The following is a 17,732-nucleotide window of genomic DNA, read 5'->3' on the forward strand; positions in this document are numbered from 1 at the left end:
TGGTCTCATTGCTGAACCATTTGCTCAGGAGAACTTGGCTCAGGTGCAGAGAATCTTATTTTTTCCCTGAGGTTCTCCTTTGAGCCACTTTTTCTTTCCTGAGTTGAGTGAAAGACAGAAGGCCAAGTGCTTTGCTTGTGGTTATAAAATGGCTTACTGCTTCTGCTCAAATCAGGAGACAGGGCTTCCTAGGCTGTTTCTTTTTTTCCAAATCAAACAACCAGAAAGTCTCTCTGCATTTAAATGGTAGCAGCTGTGCAGCTGTTGTCGTTCCCCTGGGTTCTTTGTTTAAAGCAAACTTCTTGACCCAGTCTAGTTAGCAAATTTCTTAGCAGCAGGATCCACCAAAGGCCAAAACCTCAGAACCAGCTCTCGGCTCTACCCATTTTGTACTTTCCCGCTGGCTAACTTCCAGTTTGGCTGGGTAGTGTATTTCTTTTGAAATCTTACTTGATTTCTTCATATGAGGGGAAAAGCCTCACATATTTGGGCAAGAATTCTTCATTTGTCTGGCATTACAAAAATATCCTCCTGGCAGTTTTCAGCACCTAACCTATTTAAGTGAGTGCAAAGCATGCCTCTGTCACTTTGTCTTCTCTAAGGGGGCAGTGCTGACTGGGTCTTTGACAATTTTCCTGTAATTCGAGAATGGAGCCCTTCTGGTGCACTGTAAGAAAACTTACCATCACTTCACTCAACTGCTGGTTTTCTTTTCTTTCCTACTCTCTCTCTCGCTTGTTATTTTTCCCCTTTCTCTTTTCTTCATTCCTTTTTTCCTTTCACTCATTCATTTTAGCAAGTATTCAGAGTGCCCACTGTATGCCAAGCACTGCGTTAGGCACTAATACAGACTACATCTCTGCCCCCATGGAGTTTATATTCTGGTGGGAGAGACAGACCATAAAGATGTAGCAGGTATAAAACAAAATGAAGCAGGTAAGAGGGATGAGTATAGTGGTCAAGGAGGCATTTGAGCAGAGGTCTGAGGACAGGAGCTTGGGAGAAAAATAATTCAGGCAGAAGATAAGAGCACATGAACATGCCTCGAGGCAAGAACATCCTAAATGTATTTGAGGAACAGGAAGGGAAATGTCATGTCCAGTTGTTGTGAGGACATGGACCTTAATTCTGATTAAATGGGGGCCTTTGAAGGGTTTGTGCAAAGGATTAATGTGATCTGACTGAAATTTTAAAAAGAGGAGGAAGAGACTAGAGGAACAGTAGCAAAAGCGTGAAGACCAATTATAAGACAGTTGCAGTGATTTAGGCAAAAGATGATAATGGATTGGACTGGAGTCATAGCTATATGGGCTTCCCACATGACTCAGTGGGTAAAGAATCCACCTGCAATGCAGGAGACATAAAAGATGTGGGTTCAGTCCCTGAGTCAGGAAGATCCCCTGGAGGAGGGCATGGCAACTCACTGCAGTATTTTTGCCTGGAGAATCCCAAGGACAGAAGAGCCTGGCAGGCCACAGTTCATGGATTGCAGAGTCAGACACAACTGAAGTGACTGAGCATAGCACAGCACACAGGAGCTCTACAGGCGATGAGAAGTAGTCAGGATTTATACTGAAGGTAGAAAGGAAGAATTGCAACAATGCATCTGGCCCAAACACCAGGAAAAATGCCATTGAGATCAGGAAGGTGGCAGTAAAAACAAGTTAGAGAAGGGAAAATATTTGTTAGAAGCTTAGCTTTGGACATGTTAAATGTAATTCTTTATTAGGACTTCCAAGTATCGATGTCAAATAGGAGCTTGGATGTACAAATCTGGAATTGGAAGAGATCCAGCCTGGAGATGAGATCTGTGTGTATCAAAGTATCAGTGGTTTGTAAAGATAAGAAATGGATGAGATCACCTGGGGATTGAGTGTAGCTAGAAAAGAGGTCTGAGTACTGAGCTCAGGGGCACCTTGCCATTTAAAGGTTGGAGAGAGAAGGAAGAACCAGCAAAAGAGACTTAAGAAGGAGCAGCTGGTGAGATGCAGTGAAAAAAAGAGAATGGAGTACCAGATGTCCAGTGAAGAAAGTGTTTTCAAAAGGCAAATTATCGAGTCAAACGCACAGATAGGCTAAGAATTGACAATCAGATTTGGCAACATGAAGATCATTGGTCACTTTGTGCTGTTTGGTAGTGATGGGCTAAAGGCCTGATTGAACTAGGTTGTCTAATCAAGACAGTCAGATAACAAAAGTTGATACCACAAGTGGAGATAAACATTTATGGAACATCTTTTATGTGTCCCGAAAGCACTAAGAGGAATAGGATGTGGTCCCCGCCTTCAAGGAACTGCTTAGAGTTTAGAAAGTAGGATTTATTTTATTTATTTTTAAAATCAGATAGCATTCTCTTTTTAAAAATCTTTATTTATTTTATTTCTTGCTGCACTGGGTCTTTGTTGCAGCGTGCAGGCTTTTCTCTAATTGCAGCAAGTGGGGGCTACTCTGTATTTGGAGTACTTAGGCTACTCATTGTAGCGCCTTCTCTTGTTGCAAGGCACAGGCTCTAGGCATATGGACTTCAGTAATTGTGGCTCTCAGGCTTAGTTGCTCCACGGCGTGTGGAATCTTCCTGGACCAGGGATCGAACCTGTGTCCCCTGCATTGGCAGTTGGACTTCCAACCACTGGACCACCAAGGAGTCCCAGAAAGTAGAATTTAGAATCTCAGTGTGGTAAGTACCATATTAAAGAAATATGCAAGGTGCCGGGGGAGAATTTAGGAAGGACTCATAACCTGGACTATGTCATGTCCAGGGAGACGTCCCAAAAGAAGTGGTGTCTGACTGAGCCTGAAGGATGACTAGGAATTAGCTAAATAAAGGGGGCAAAGGAGTGGTAGAGGAAGCAGCAGGTGCCCAGTGTGGAGGCATAAGAGAACAGGCGCATCTGACAGTAGAAAAGATAGCTGTCCCATTCACCGAGATGGAAAATTCAGAAAAAGAGTGAGGAGTAAAGGGAGGAGAGGGGAGACTTCAGCTTTAGACAAGGATGAGTTTAAGATATCTGTAGGATTTCCAGGTAGAACTGATAGGTAAGGAGAGCTATCTGGCTCGAGTTACAGGGTGTGGATCATCCATCTAGGTGGGTGAAAGACATCATCTATAGAAAAATATGTAAAGCGACTAAAGAGGATGACCTAAAAAGGCAGAATCTTGAGGGACCCCACTATATAAGGGAGGAACTAAGGAAGAGAAACTTGTTTAAAAAGAAAAACCTGAAGAATGTCTAGAAAAAAATGGAAAGAAATCTAGGAAAAAGGGATGTCACGGAAACTATATAAGGAAGGAAATTTTTAAAAGGGGGGAGCAGTCAATAACATCAGATGCTATAGAGAGATCAAATAAAACAAAGGAGAAGTGTCTATTGTAATGGGCAGTTGAGGTAAAAGGGTGTGAGCAGATGATTAAAGAAGAAACAATAAACCGAAAAAAAAATGCTTTTACCTCACCAATAATCAATGAGATATAAATTTAAATAACTGTGAGATATAAATTGTAACCCAAACAGTAGACAGATTTTTTAATTGGTGAAGTCTACTAGGCAATGCCTATTAAAATTTTGGATATGTTTAATACCCATTGATCCTGCAATTGTGCTTGTAGGAATGATCATTGAGAAACACAAGTGAAATAAAATAAATGTAAAATGATATTTATTGCAGGATTCTTTGTAATACTGAAATGTTTAAAATTAGATACTCATCAGTGGGGAAATAGTAAATCATGGTATCTACATCCATTATAATAATATAGCATATGTTATGTATGATATCATATGGTTAAGATTTTATGTAACATGGAAAGGTATCAAAAGCACATTAAATGATTAAAGGACTTATGTGCAGAATAGTAAGTATAGTATGATTTTGTAGAAAAAAAAAGATACTGTATAAAAATAAGGGAAAAGTTGAGAGCATGCGCAGCAAACTGTTGACAATGGATGTCTTGGTTAGGAGGAGCAGAGGAGTCAAATAGAGAAACTTGAAGCATATATTCAAGGCGTATATATTCCTATACTGACTATGACTCCCCCCCCACAATTAGTTTTTAAAAATACTTTTGTAATTGAGAAAAGTAATAAATTAAAAATAAGATAATGAAATGAAAATTGTAAAGAAGTAATTGGTGATCCTGATTTGTGCTAATTCAGAAGTGTTTTGGTAGTAGAATTAGAAGGAATGGAAAGTAGTCAGGTAGGAACAGCAACTACACAAGACTGTGCTTTCAAGACCCTTAACTGTGAAATGTGGGAGACAGCACTAGCTGGAAGAAAACAACATTGAAGATTGGTTGCTTTTTTTTTAACAAAAATGTTTTATTTTGAAATAATTTTGGATTTATAGTTAGCATTATTAACTTAGTACAGAGAGCTCCCATAAAGCTCAGCCTACCTTTCCCTAATGCTAGCATGTTCTATAACTATGGTACATTTATGAAAACTAAGAAATTAACTTCGGTGTAACCCTATAAGTTAAACTAGACTTTATTCAGATCTTACCAGTTTTTCCATAAATGACAGATGGTTGCTTTTAAGATCTACCAGACTTGTAAGTGGTCTAATTTGTCTCCTGAACAACAGGGTGGAATGTATGTATAAATTTATTAGCGACGGCTGTCCAGGTGAAAGAATACTTATATTCTTGGAAAGCAAGATAGAGACACATTCAGGAGCAAGTGGGTAAATCTGTTTCTTTAGCAAATGCTGGGATCAGGTTACATGATAGCTTGGATTTCCAGAAATGGAGCCCTTCTTTTCTCTTCCCCTTCCATTTGTATTTAGGACACAGAAACACAGATGATCAATACCACCATTGATTATATTTTCAGTTTCCTTTCAAGCCTGGGATATGCCACATCTTGAAATCTGTGCTGTTTGGACAGTCATCATAATGACTGGCTGCCACTTTTTTGAGTAGCTCTTAGCCTAGAAATGTCTCCCCCTCCTTGGAAGCTGTGCATCCAAGTGGTCTGTACTTCCAGCCTACTGCTGCATCCTACCAGACATCGTCCTGCTTTTAAGATGAAGATTCCCCTGCCAAGATTTCAAACACTAAAGCTCATTTGACCCCACCTCTTCATTTTGCGGGTGGAGTAACAGACCCAAAGAGAGGAAGGGATTTATCCAAGGCCCCTTCCAAGTCAAATGTTCCTGCAGAAAGGACATTGTTGCATGTTCTGAGTGTGCCTGATCCTGTTTTAGGCACCTGGTGATGATCCAGAGGCAGCATCCACAGAGATTCTCAGCCTTGCTGGGTAGGATTCTGGATGTCACTTTGAGAAAGGAGGCTGGGGTTTTCTTGCAACCAGTGGGGCCCTTGAATACTTGTACCCTCCCTGACTTCCCACTGCCTTATTCTAGGAGAATACTTGGTAAAATGTTAAAACCTTGATGCAAATGACATAGACTAAAATTTCACCTTATTACCCCTCCTCCACCACCTGACTCTGAAACAACAGAGACTGTAGAGAGAGTAGAAAGAACAATAAGAGACTGTAACTCCAGTTCAGGATTTGAGAGATGACTGGATACTGTTTGTTGATCATGATTGTGAGGTGTGGCTGGAGGAGTGAGGAGGGCCACCCATTTAATAATAGTCGCCACTATTGGTCAATTACAACATACGTGCTTTTGTATAGTTGCATTTATTCTCCACAATAGCCCTGTATGGTAGTTTCCAGAAATTAGGAAACTTGCCCAGGGTCGTTTGGCTGGATGAAGCTGGATTATATAAGCATTATATGCTCATTATAGGAAATACAGATACGATACATAAAAGAGGTAAGTGATGGGGATTTGCTGTATAGCATAGGGAATTATGGGGCTTCCCAGGTGGCGCTAGTGGTAAAGAACCCACCTGCCAATGCAGGAGACATAAGAGACATGGGTTTGATCCCCTGGTTGGGAAGATCCCCTGGAGGAGGGCATGGCAACCAACTCCAGTTTTCTTGCCTGGAGAATCCCATGGACAAAGGAGCCTAGTGGCTACAGTCCATGGGGTCTCAGAGTCAGACACGACTGAAGCAACTTAGCACAGCACGACACATGGGAAATTATATTCAATATCTTGTAATAACCTATAATGGAATATAATCTAAGAAAAAAAAATCCCTGAATCACTTTGCTATATACCTGAACCTAACAACATTGTAAATCAACTATACTTGAATTGAAAAAGAAAATATATTCTCGTGCTCATGCTCAGCCATGTCCAACTCTTTGCAACGCTATGGACTGTAGTGCGCCAGGCTCCTCTGTCCATTGGATTTCCCAGACAAGAATACTGGAGTGGGTTGCCTGGCCTGTAGCCCACTGTCCAATGATAACCCAGGCTGCTTCCGTCCTGTACTCTTTTCACTGTGCTGCCCAGTCTGCTTTCAATTCTTGCTTTTGCCCTGTGCCTTTTTGCTTCTCTTTCTTTCCCAGAAAGCCTACAGCCACTGCTTCTGCCCCATCTTTTCTTGCCCAAGCTCTAAAGTCCTGGACAACTAACATGACCTGGTGGTGCTGCCAAGAGTGAAGACAGAGTCTGGGGCCTTCAGTGCTATCAGACCTCACAGCCCTGCCCTTCCCCTACTTGTTCCCGCCCTAGCACTTTTGAACTTGCATCCTTAAGAACTCTTTTTATAAAAGAGCACATTCACTCCTCTGTTAAAATGCCCCCCTAAAGGATGTCTTCTACCCAGGTCTTTGTTTGGGATGTTGCTGATACTCCATCACACAAATGCCTTTCTTTCAGGTCATCACAAGTTAAGTGGAAATGACAACTTTCAAACCATTTACAAATCACATCAAAATTATTTGATATTCCATTGAAGCTTTTTTTGTGTGACATTGTATTTATTTTTATTATACAATGAAAGCACATTTATTATAAAAAAAGAAGAAAATATAATCCAAATGCCCATAAATCCATGATCCCCAGAGGCAACCTGTTAACATTGGGATGTCTTTTCTTCCAGACTACTATTCTGTGTTTATATTTATAAATATATGTGTGTATTATAGGCCTGCCCCAGTAGCTTAGCAGTAAAGATTCCACCTGCGATACAGGAAAGGCAGGAGATGTGGGTTTGATACCTGGGTTGGGAAGATCCCCTGGAGGAGAAAATGGCAACCCACTCCAGTATTCTTTGCTGGAAAATTCCATGGACAGAGGAGCCTGCTGGGCTACTGTCCATGGGGTTGCAAAGAGTCTGTCAGACACAGCTGAGTGACTGAGTACAGCACATGTGTATTATAACATGAAATCATGCTGTCATTTTTTTTCCCTTCATTTTTTTGGCCTTGCCACATGGCTTGTAGGATCTTAGTTCCCCTGCTTAGTTGCTCAGTTGTGTCTGATTCTTTGTGACCCCATGGACTGTAGCCCACCAGGCTCCTCTGTCCTTGGGGATTCTCCAGGCAAGAATACTGGAGTGGGTTGCCATGCCCTCCTCCAGGGGATCTTCCCAACTAGGGATCAAACCCAGGTCTTCCATATTGCAGGCAGATTCTTTACCGTCTGAGCCACCAGGGAAGCCCCAAAGTGAAAGTCTCTCTGTTGTGTCCAACTCTTTGTGACCCAGGCCAGAATTCTCCAGGCCAGAATTCTCCAGGCCAGAATACTGGAGCGGGTAGCTGTTCCCTTCTCCATGGGATCTTCCCAACCCAGGGATCGAGCCCAGGTCTTCTGCATTGCAGGGGGATTCTTTACCAGCTGAGCCACCAGGGAAGCCCAAGAATACTGGAGTGGGTAGCCCATCCCTTCTCCAGTGGATCTTCCCGACCCAGGAATCGAATAGGGGTCTTATGCATTGCAGGAAGATTTTTTACCAGTTGATCTGCCAGGGAAGTTCCCCTACCAGGGATTGAACCCTGGGCCCATTGCAGTGAAAGCGCCTAACCACTGTATCGTCAGGGAATTCCCCATGCTGTCTTATAAATAGCTATTTCCACTCAAAAGTGTCTTATGAGTATCTTTTCATGTCAATAAATATACTTTAATCACATGTCTCTGAGAAAAGTAGTGTCCAGTTACCAAGGCAAAATGCCACTTTGATTCTCAGGGCTTCTGTTTGAGCAGGGCAGGGCAGGTGAAGTTGGAGACCCAGATGACTCATCCATTGTGTCTCAGGATGGAGCCCAGAGCTGAGAGAGTTGCTGGCAGTTAAGGTAGCAGCACCAGCTTCCAGACCTGTTTTCGTTTCTTAAGATTTATTTGTTTATTTTATTTTTTGGTTTTTGTGGTGGGCCTGTGTTGCTGCACATGGGCTTTCTCTATTTGCAGCAAGAGGGAGCAACTCTCTAGTGGTGCACACGGTTCTCATTGTGGCAGCTTGTCTTGTGGAGCACAGGTTCTAGGCACTCGGTCTTTAGTAGTTGTGGCGCACGGGCTTCGTTGCTTCGAGGCATGTGGGATCCTCCAGGACCAGGGATTGAACCCGTGTCCCTTGCATTGCAAGGCAGATTCCTAACCACTGGACCACCAGGGAAGCCCCTGGACCTGTTTATGTTTTGTTTTGTTTAACTTTTTATTTTGTAGCGGGGTATAGCTGATTAGCAGGGTTGTGATGGTCTCGGGTGAACAGCAAAGGGACTCAGCCATGCACATGCATGGAGAAGAATGGCAAAAAGAATAGAACCCAATCTGTTTTTTAATTCTCTCTTTTCCAACAAGCAAACTTTTCATGCTGCTTCTATTTCTGACCCATACACGCTTCCCCCAGTGAAGCATATTGTCAGCTAAGATTTAAGCGCAAAAATCAAGCAAAGTTGTTCTTCTCTAAGTTTCTTTTTTCAAGTCTTGGTGTTACTTGAAGTGGCTCTCATCGTGTATTCAGAAGAGTAATAAGGTGAGAGACTTAATTCCCAATATAGCTGCTAATCCTGTTTAATTCCCTAGAGTCTTTCGGTCCTAGTTGGTTTGTCCTTTCTTAGTTGAAAGACCGGTGAGTCACAGACTGCAGGAATGGAGGGCAAGAAGGTATTGGAGTTTGTGCTTTGTTGGAAAGGCGCTGCTGCTTGCTTTATTTAGGAGTGCTTTCCAAGTCTGGGACGTTGAATTTTACTTCACCAAGCATGTCTCCTCTAATTATTACAGAGCAACATGGACAATTTCCAGATTGTTTTCAATGTCTTATATGTATCAGTTAATTGCAGTTTGACCCAGGCGAAAGGGAATTAATTGTCTTAGATGTGTATCCTTCCTTCAAGAGAGGGAGTAGTAGTGGTGTTTCATATGAAGCCTGGCTATTTTGCAACCAAAAGGTCTGGAAAATAGTGAATTTTCTAACAGAATTTATACATGACCAACATGTAGAGAAGAACAGCGGGTGGGGGGTGGGGAAGGATTCAGTTATTATGTAAAAATAAAATTTTTTCATGTAAATTATGTTACATATGATGATATGTCACTTATGCAAATACATGTAAAAGTCTGGTGGCTGCTTTAAATTTCCACAAATAGTTTCAATTCTTAATGCTACTATCCACAATTATTGGTATTGTGTAGTGTAAGCTATACCGCATCTTTGTCTCATTTAAAAGAAAAAACCCAGCAGGATTCACCACGTAATTTTGTGGCATGTAATAATGAAATTTTATTAGTACATATTTACAGGATTTAAAGTAACTGTTAATTTGCTTTTTCTTTCTGTTTTCCCCATTAATCTCTGGGTAAAAAAATCCCTTGTCTCCAATGTAACTATCATTAGATCTGGGCTCTCCTTTCTTCTCATTTTGTCCTTATAAGGCTATCCTGTTTTATCACTTCCTGCTTTAGCTCCTGACTTTTTCTCTCTTCCCCTCGCCCTCTCCTGGGGTGGATGCTTTCTCCATGTGGCAGGGCTGTAACTGTTCACAGCTGTCGGAGACGCCAGTGGAGCAGGAGCAGCTTGGAGTTTTAACTTTCATTTTACAAAGAACAACATGTTTGAAGGTTTCAGCAGGCAAGTTATAACTGGCATTCACTTTTTGTTCTTCTAGAACGCTGAAAATCTCCCCCAGCACTTTAGAAGGGGGAACCTGACTGCGTTAAGGAAGAAGTGGGAGAACCCCGTGCTGGGAGCCGACTCTCTCCCAGACTCAGTGCGAAACAGCAGCGCAGAGGTCAGGCACAGAGGCGACCCTCCTCCCGCTGAAGTGGTGGGCAGCTCTGCCTCTGGGGTCCAGGCTGACCGAGAGGAGCTAGTCCAACCCAGACCTAAGATCAGATCGCCTCCTGAAGCTCCTACTAAGTACCCGCACCCCCGCATCAAGGACAGTGAGCATCTTAAAGACCACTCAACAGAAAATAAAAAGATGGAAAACTGTCTGGGAGAATCCAGACATGAAGTAGCAAAACCCGAAATGAGTGAAAACGCAGAAACTGCAAACAAAATAGAGAAATACAATGTTCCGCTGAACAGGCTGAAGATGATGTTTGAGAAAGGTGAACCAACTCAAACCAAGGTAAGGATCGGGTGGGTTTAAAACTTGAAAAAAGGCCAATTCAAGTAACTAAACAAAGCTTTTTTTCTAGTCTAGATTGTTTGAGTGTGGCGAGTACGTGGTCAGTATGTCTTTTGATTCAAGTTAGACGAGTAGTTAATAAAACGTCTCAGATGAATTATTTACAGAAATGCTAAGATTTTTGGGTCTGTGACCCAGTTTCGCATGAAAGTAAGCGCACACTGGGATTCAGGTCGATACCTAGAAAGGAAGAGAGTTTGATGTCGTCTGGGTTATGTGTTTTCCTACGCTTGGCCTTTTAATTTGTCTTCCTGTGCCTTTTGTCATTAGTAGCTTTGGGGGGTGGAATTACTGCTGAATCTCTCTGTGCGTGGACACAGCTGCAGTCTGCGTGTTAAGGCCAGAGTTTAACATTAAGACTGAGGCTTAGTTGTCTTCTTGCTAGCTGAATCCTTTCTCTTCTTAACTTCCTCATCTGTGCCTTCCAACAAATGTTTTCTATCAGCTAAAATCCTATCCCTGGAAAAATCAATGAAAATAGCCAGACTAGCTGTAGCCTTCAGGAGTTTTGACTTGCAAATGCACAGAGTTGCATTTTCCTACAACTGCTAATGAAATTTGATCCTTAGTGTGGAGTGCAGACCAGGTCCCCAGAGGGAATTACTTAGCTAGAAAATGAGTTACATATGCTGGTGACTTATAACACAATCCAGGGGCCGCAGAGCTGGTCAGTTTTTCCAGTTTTCTCATACTTTCCTGCATATCTGGCTTTGTGCATGGGGTTCGTTTGTTACAACAGTCATTCTAATGAAATAAACAGATCTGATGGGGAGCAAAGCCATCATTTACTCTAGATCACATCTAGATGGGAACGTGGACTTTTTTTTTTTCCAGCTAAATATTTGGTCCAAATGTCTACATTTGTGAAGTAATGGTAGGAAGTGTTTCTTCTGAGGCAAAAATTAGATAACTCATCCTAGAATTCTTCAGTTACGTTTGATGCGATTTAGCCATCCCTTCTCATACCTTGCAGTGCCTGTCGCTTTTCTCCTTAGGAGAGTTCTTTAGTGTTCGGCGATCATCAGTTGAGGATGTAGAAAGAATTTTTAAAGGTTTGCAAAACTAGAACCCTTTTCTCTGCATGGGTTCTAACTCTATTTTAACATAAACCAGTTGGTAAGAGATGTAACCACAAAGCAGTTTTATGACTTTTCTTAAACTCTCTTCCCTCTCAATTTTGAGTCCTCTAGGCCTGACAACTCCCCTTTTCACCCTTTATGGTCTTAACTAAAGAAAAAAAAAAAATTTTTTTTTTTTTTAATTTAAATGGGAAGAAGAATTTTAAATGGAAGGAAAAAATGTCAGAAATCCTAAATAGAGAGGAAGGGGCTTTGTTGTGTGTCAAAGCGCCATTGTAAGTCCTCTCCTCTCAGACCCTGTTAGGGGCAGGACGGCTGATGTCATGGCAGCATGCACAATGTAGATTCAGTGCAGGAGGCTAGTACATGTCAAAACTGGCCTAAGGTTGGAAATGACTGGGACTGCAGCAAACAAAATGCTGATTATGTGTAAAGATCTGGTAAGAGATTTTTTTCTCATAAATGTCTGTTGAAGATGGGTTAGAACAAGCCTATCTTTTTGTGGCTGGTCAGAGTGTAGAAAAAAAATTCTCATATAAAGGAAGATCCTACTAGATCAGGCTGGCATTCAGCCTGATTGCTATTGGGTCTAGGAAGATGGAGGGGTTCTAAGACTGACCAGGCCTTTTGAGGGGGAGCTTTTTAAACTTCCTGCTTAAATAGTCATTTGTCCTTTAATGGACTGCTTAGAGAGTATAAAACACAACTGCCATTGTTTTTGTTTTCTATCTTTTGGCCACACTCGAGTGGGTTATGGGATCTTAGTTCTACGACTGGGATCGAACCTGTGCCCTCTGCAGTGGAAGTGCAGTGTCCTAACCACTGGGCCACCAGGGACATCCCTGCCCTTGGTTTTATAGCTGCTTCTAAATAAGCATCATTACCCATGTTAGCAACAGCCTAGATTACTTTAAAAATATTTGTCTAATATCTCAATAAAACTGGTAAAAAAAAGTTTTGTCTACTTTAGATTATGGAATGATTAATCAGTTTGAAACTAGGTTATGGTTATTGCTAACATAACTTCAGCTTTAGTATGGATAAGGCTTTAATCAGGAAGTCACATAATTGGATCTTTGGAAGAAAACTCTGAGAAATATGGTAGAGACACTAAGCAATCTTTTCAGGAGCGAGAGTGAGGAAGTAAGAATGATTACCTCAGAGCTGAAAAATTAGTACTTCTCTGAGACAAGTGAATATATTAGGTACAAATCATGTGAATCTTTGTCTCCATAATTTAGAGAACTGGACTGAATCTCAGCTAACTAGTTGAGCAGGGTCAGGGAGCACATAGATAATGGAAATACGTGATCCAAATCTCTTTATCGCCTAAATCTTTTTTATCAGAGTTATTTACAAGAGGCCAAGTTAATTGCCTGAGTTCCACATTTCTTAGTCTCTCTCACTCCCTTTTATCTGAGATGGTTCTTGTCCACTTTTCTGCCTGATCTCTCCTCTGCAGTCCTTTTTTATTTCTCTGTCCCTTGGGTAGTCTTCTCTCTTTCAAGGACTCCAAAAGATGTATTCCAAAACTAGATTCTCATCTTGAATTCTTAACCCAAGCTTTAGCTCCACTTTTGTGGTTGCCTGCCAGATTGCACACCTCGTTGTGAATAAAACTAAAGCACTCGATTTCAAGAAAACTAAAAAAGAATCCATTATCTTTCCAACCAAAACCTGCTCTAACCCCTGTTGTCCTCTCTTAGTGTGTTACCCTTCACCACATTTCCTGTTGTATAAAGTTTGGGATCAGTTCTTTTTGCCTGCCTCTTCTCAGCCAGTCACTTACTAAGCCATCTAAATAAGTCTACACATCTCTCTATATGGGCCATTCTCTCCAAGAGGTCCCACATCTAGTTCTGTGCTGCAAAGTCACTTCAGTCGTGTCTGACTCTGTGCGACCCCATAGACGGCAGCCCACCAGGCTCCCCCGTCCCTGGGATTCTCCAGGCAAGAACACTGGAGTGGGTTGCCATTTTCTTCTCCAATGCATGAAAGTGAAAAGTGAAAGTGAAGTTGCTCAGTCATGTCCGACTCTTAGCGACCCCTTGGACTGCAGCCTACCAGGCTCCTCCATCCATGGGATTTTCCAAGCAAGAGTACTGGAGTAGGGTGCCATTGCCTTCCAGTTTAGCCTTATTATATCTTGCCTTGTGGTATTGCTGCAACCTTGCCTATTGGCCTCTCCTTTTTTTCTTTCCTTTCATCCTCTACACTGTTGCTATTTATTTTTCTAAGCATAGTTGTAAATCATGCTATTCCCTTGATCAGAAACTTTTGATGTCTCAAAATAAATCCATATTTAATATTTGAGTCTTCCACAGTCTGATCTAAACCCACCTTTCCAATCTCCTAGCTAAGCTCACGAAGAAGGCAATGGCACCCGACTCCAGTACTCTTGCCTGGCAAATCCCATGGATGGAGGAGCCTGGAAGGCTGCAGTCCATGGGGTCGCTAGGAGTCGGACACGACTGAAGCGACTTCACTTTTCACTTTCATGCATTGGAGAAGGAAATGGCAACCCACTCCAGTGTTCTTGCCTGGAGAATCCCAGGGATGGGGGAGCCTGGTGGGCTGCCGTCTATGGGGTCGCACAGAGTCGGACACGACTGAAGCTACTTAGCAGCAGCAGCAGCTAAGCTCAGATGGTAAAGAACTTGCCTGCAATGCAGGAGACCTAGGTTCGATCCCTGGATCAGGAAGGTCTGCTGGAGAAGGGAATGCCAATCCACTTCAGTATGCTTGCCTGGAGAATTCCATGGACAGAGGAGCCTGGCAGGCATAGTCCATGGGGTGGTAAAGAGTCAGGCACGACTAAGCAACTAATACACAGACATACAGCTAATCTAGTACTCAAACCCTGGATTACTCCTCATTTTAAACTAGTCATGTCTTTCCCCTAACTTCTACCTTTTGAAATCTTACTCATCAAGGTCTATTAATACTATGAGAACTTACCTCAGTTTTTTACCATATGAAATTACCTTCACCCTCCTGACCATCCTGTAGAATATCTTACTTCTCTTTGGCCACTTTTATCATGCTTCTTTAATAGTCTGTGTGAATTTGTATACTTCCCAGTCTATATAATTCTTTCAAAGTAATGTTTCCTTTATCTCCCAGTGGTCAACCCAATGCTTGACTCTTAGTGTTTATTTAATAAAAAGGAGAAAAGAAGCTTAGATCTCAACTTATAAATAATGACAACTGATGACTTTTCCTCTACTTTTAGTGAATAGATAGGTTATTTAAGTCAGGTGGTTTAGTTGAACATGATAGTTCTAATTCCTACTGCAAATGAGCAGTGGATGGATTAGTGTAACCTATCAGTATGAGGAAAGAGAAGCCCTCCCTGGTGGCATACACTAAGTGTGGCTTCACATCCCTAACTGGATGTGTATGTTGATCTGGGTTTTAGGTAGCCTTTTATGAAAAAGCTGATCAAGCAGCTATTCAGTCATCATCATGTTGACATTTGAATTCATAATCTTCAAAGGTCATGATGCAGTTATTCAAATGACCAAACCATGTAAGGAGCATGTGACAGGCTCCTTAAGTCTCACTTATTTCTATTTGGTTCCTAACTTATTTGTTTCACACAAATCCTTGGATAGGAGAATAAAGACCAAATAATTGGAAAGTATATTTCTACCTTCATAACCTAATTAAAATCCTATCTTTTGCTTGGGTCAAGATTAAACCAATTAGTTGTGATGCAAGAAAATAAAGCTTGAATATGGACATCTCTTGATTCTTCTACGTAAGTTCTGACTACTGCTTCTTCCTTGCAGTGTTTCCCTCTTCTAGGAGAGGAGTTAGGTAAAGCAAAGAAGAGAAAAAAAGAGAATGCCTCCTCACCAAAAATCTCTATTTTCTAGAACACATAAACACACTCACGCATTTGCTCTTTGGGGGCTAACCAAGGATAGGAGGTAGTAATGAGAAAATAATGGTGGGGAAATCCCTGGTGGTCCAGTGGTTAAGATTCCATGCTTCCACTGCAGGGGGCCAGGGTTCGATCCCCAGTTGGAGAGCCCACATGCTGCACAGCGCCCACCCCCCCCCCAAAAAAAAGAGAGAGAGAAAGTGATGATAAGTAAAATTAAAATCATTAGGGCAAAAATTGTCCCCTTTATCCTTTTTTCCCTGTTATTCATGGTATACTTTAATGCTTTCAGTTAATTGTATTGTTTTATACTACAAAGACAAAACAGCTACAGTAGAAATATCTCAATTAAAACGGAAGTTTCCCATGTCCCATCAACCTTGTCACTTCTCTGCTGTTTCTCTCCTTAGACTCCTAAGCTCATCAACTTCCCTTATAATTTCTGCCCTTCTAATCACCAGGATTATCCTGTGTATGGCTGGCATCAAAATGCCAACAAAAGTTGCACTTGTTAATGTAAGAGTAAAACCATCTTTCTTCAAACAGTCCAACATTTTTGTGGTTTCCCTTCTTCTAAGTTCCTGGAAGTGACATTTGTGTTTTGTTTAGTTTTACGTAACACTAGTACATAGCAGTGTTCATGTGCTGATGTAGTGGAGCACCTTCTTTAGAAAAGAAGACTTCCAAACTCAAGTGTGATCTGTTCATCAACTATTTATCCAGAGCCGACTGATCTGTAAACTACATCAGAGAAACAATTTATGTTTGCTTTCTCAAAGAATGGGTAGTTGTCCATAGGGAATCCCTGCATTGTTGTAAAAAGTATCCATAATGTTTTATTTTCTCCTCTCTGGGCTAATAATTACATGTGTTCTCTTATCTACTTAATGTTATTTTAATAAAGTTTTTCTTCTGCTTGGTTTAGTGGTTTAAGTAAATTATTTGGAATTATATTCCCAGAGGAACACAATTCTGAGGATGTTCATATTTGGTATTAATTGAGTATCGGTAAGTCATAATTTTAAGATGGGTTTAGGGAGGAAAGGGATTTGAATAGCTAACTCAATATCACTGTGGGGTCTAATATAGTCACCCTAGAGTAGGGGAATATATCTTTTGCTTATCAGCAATACATTGCTAGTGTTTTGAATGTAGATAACTGGTTTTGTTAAATAAGTACAAGAATTATCTTTGTTTTTCTATAATACTGTCTTTTTCATATATCCTATTAAAACTGATTTATTTTTTGCTGATTTGTTGTGTTCACCTACAGTTTATAGCTGTGTAGTTTTGAGATGTGATTTTGCTCTGTTATTTTTCTCCCCTCTATATTGTTTCTTTAATATAACATTTTTTTTTAATTGAAAGAATACAACATAAGCTACAGGTGTACAATATAGTGATTCACAAGTTTTAAAAGTTATACTCCATTTATGCATGCTAAGTTGCTTCAGTCACGTCTGACTCTTTGCGACCCAATGGACTATAGCCCGCCAGGCTCCTCTGTCCATGGGATTCTCCAGGCAAGAATACTGGAGTGGGTTGTCATGCCCGTCTCCATCTTCCCAACCCAGGGATCAAATCTGTGTCTCTTACATCTCCTACCCTGGCAAGTGGATTCTTTACTACCACCGCCACCTGGGAAGCCAATACTCTATTTTTAGTTATTATAAAATATTGGCTATATTCCCTGTGTGGTAATATATCCTTCTATATTATTTTATATCTAATAGTTTGTACCTTTTACTCCCCTAGCCCTATATTACTCCTTCCCCCTTTCCTCTCCTCACTAGTAACTACTAGTTTGCTCTCTATATCTGTGTCTGCTTCTTTTTTTTGTTATATTCATTAGTTTGTTGTATTTTTTAGACTCTACATGTAAGTAATATCATGCAGTATTTATCTTTCTCCATCCCATGTATTTCACTTAGCATAATACCCTTTAAGTCCATCCATGTTTCTGCAGATGGCAAAATTTTGTTCTTTTTGTGGCTGAGTAGTATTCCATTGTGTACATATACCATATCTTTTTTATCCCTTCATCCATTCAATTTAAGTTCTTAGTGTTATTTTGATTGACCTCTCTATTGGGCTTTCCCAAGTGGCACTAATGGTAAAGAATCTGCCTGCCACTTCAGGAGATGTAAGAGATGCAGTTTTGATCACTGGGTCTGGAAGGTGTTTGGAGGTGGGTCTGCCAACCCATTCCAGTATCCTTGCCTGGAGAATACCGGGGACAGAGGAACCTGGCAGGCTACAGTCCACAGGGTCGCA

At 41.2% G+C, this 17,732-nt stretch overlaps 1 protein-coding gene across 5 annotated transcripts in view; it reads left to right on the forward strand.

The window, feature by feature from the left end:
* LIMA1 (LIM domain and actin binding 1) overlaps nt 1–17,732 on the forward strand; it is a 91,950-nt gene that overhangs the window by 45,357 nt on the left and 28,861 nt on the right. For all 5 annotated transcript variants that reach the window (XM_015470991.3, NM_001192754.1, XM_005206324.5 and 2 more), the window contains exon 4: nt 9,969–10,433. In XM_015470991.3, coding sequence (XP_015326477.1) covers nt 9,969–10,433 — 465 coding nt within the window. The remainder of the gene's footprint in view (nt 1–9,968; nt 10,434–17,732) is intronic.

Source organism: Bos taurus, chromosome 5 (assembly GCF_002263795.3).
Source record: "Bos taurus isolate L1 Dominette 01449 registration number 42190680 breed Hereford chromosome 5, ARS-UCD2.0, whole genome shotgun sequence".
NCBI lineage: Eukaryota > Metazoa > Chordata > Mammalia > Artiodactyla > Bovidae > Bos > Bos taurus.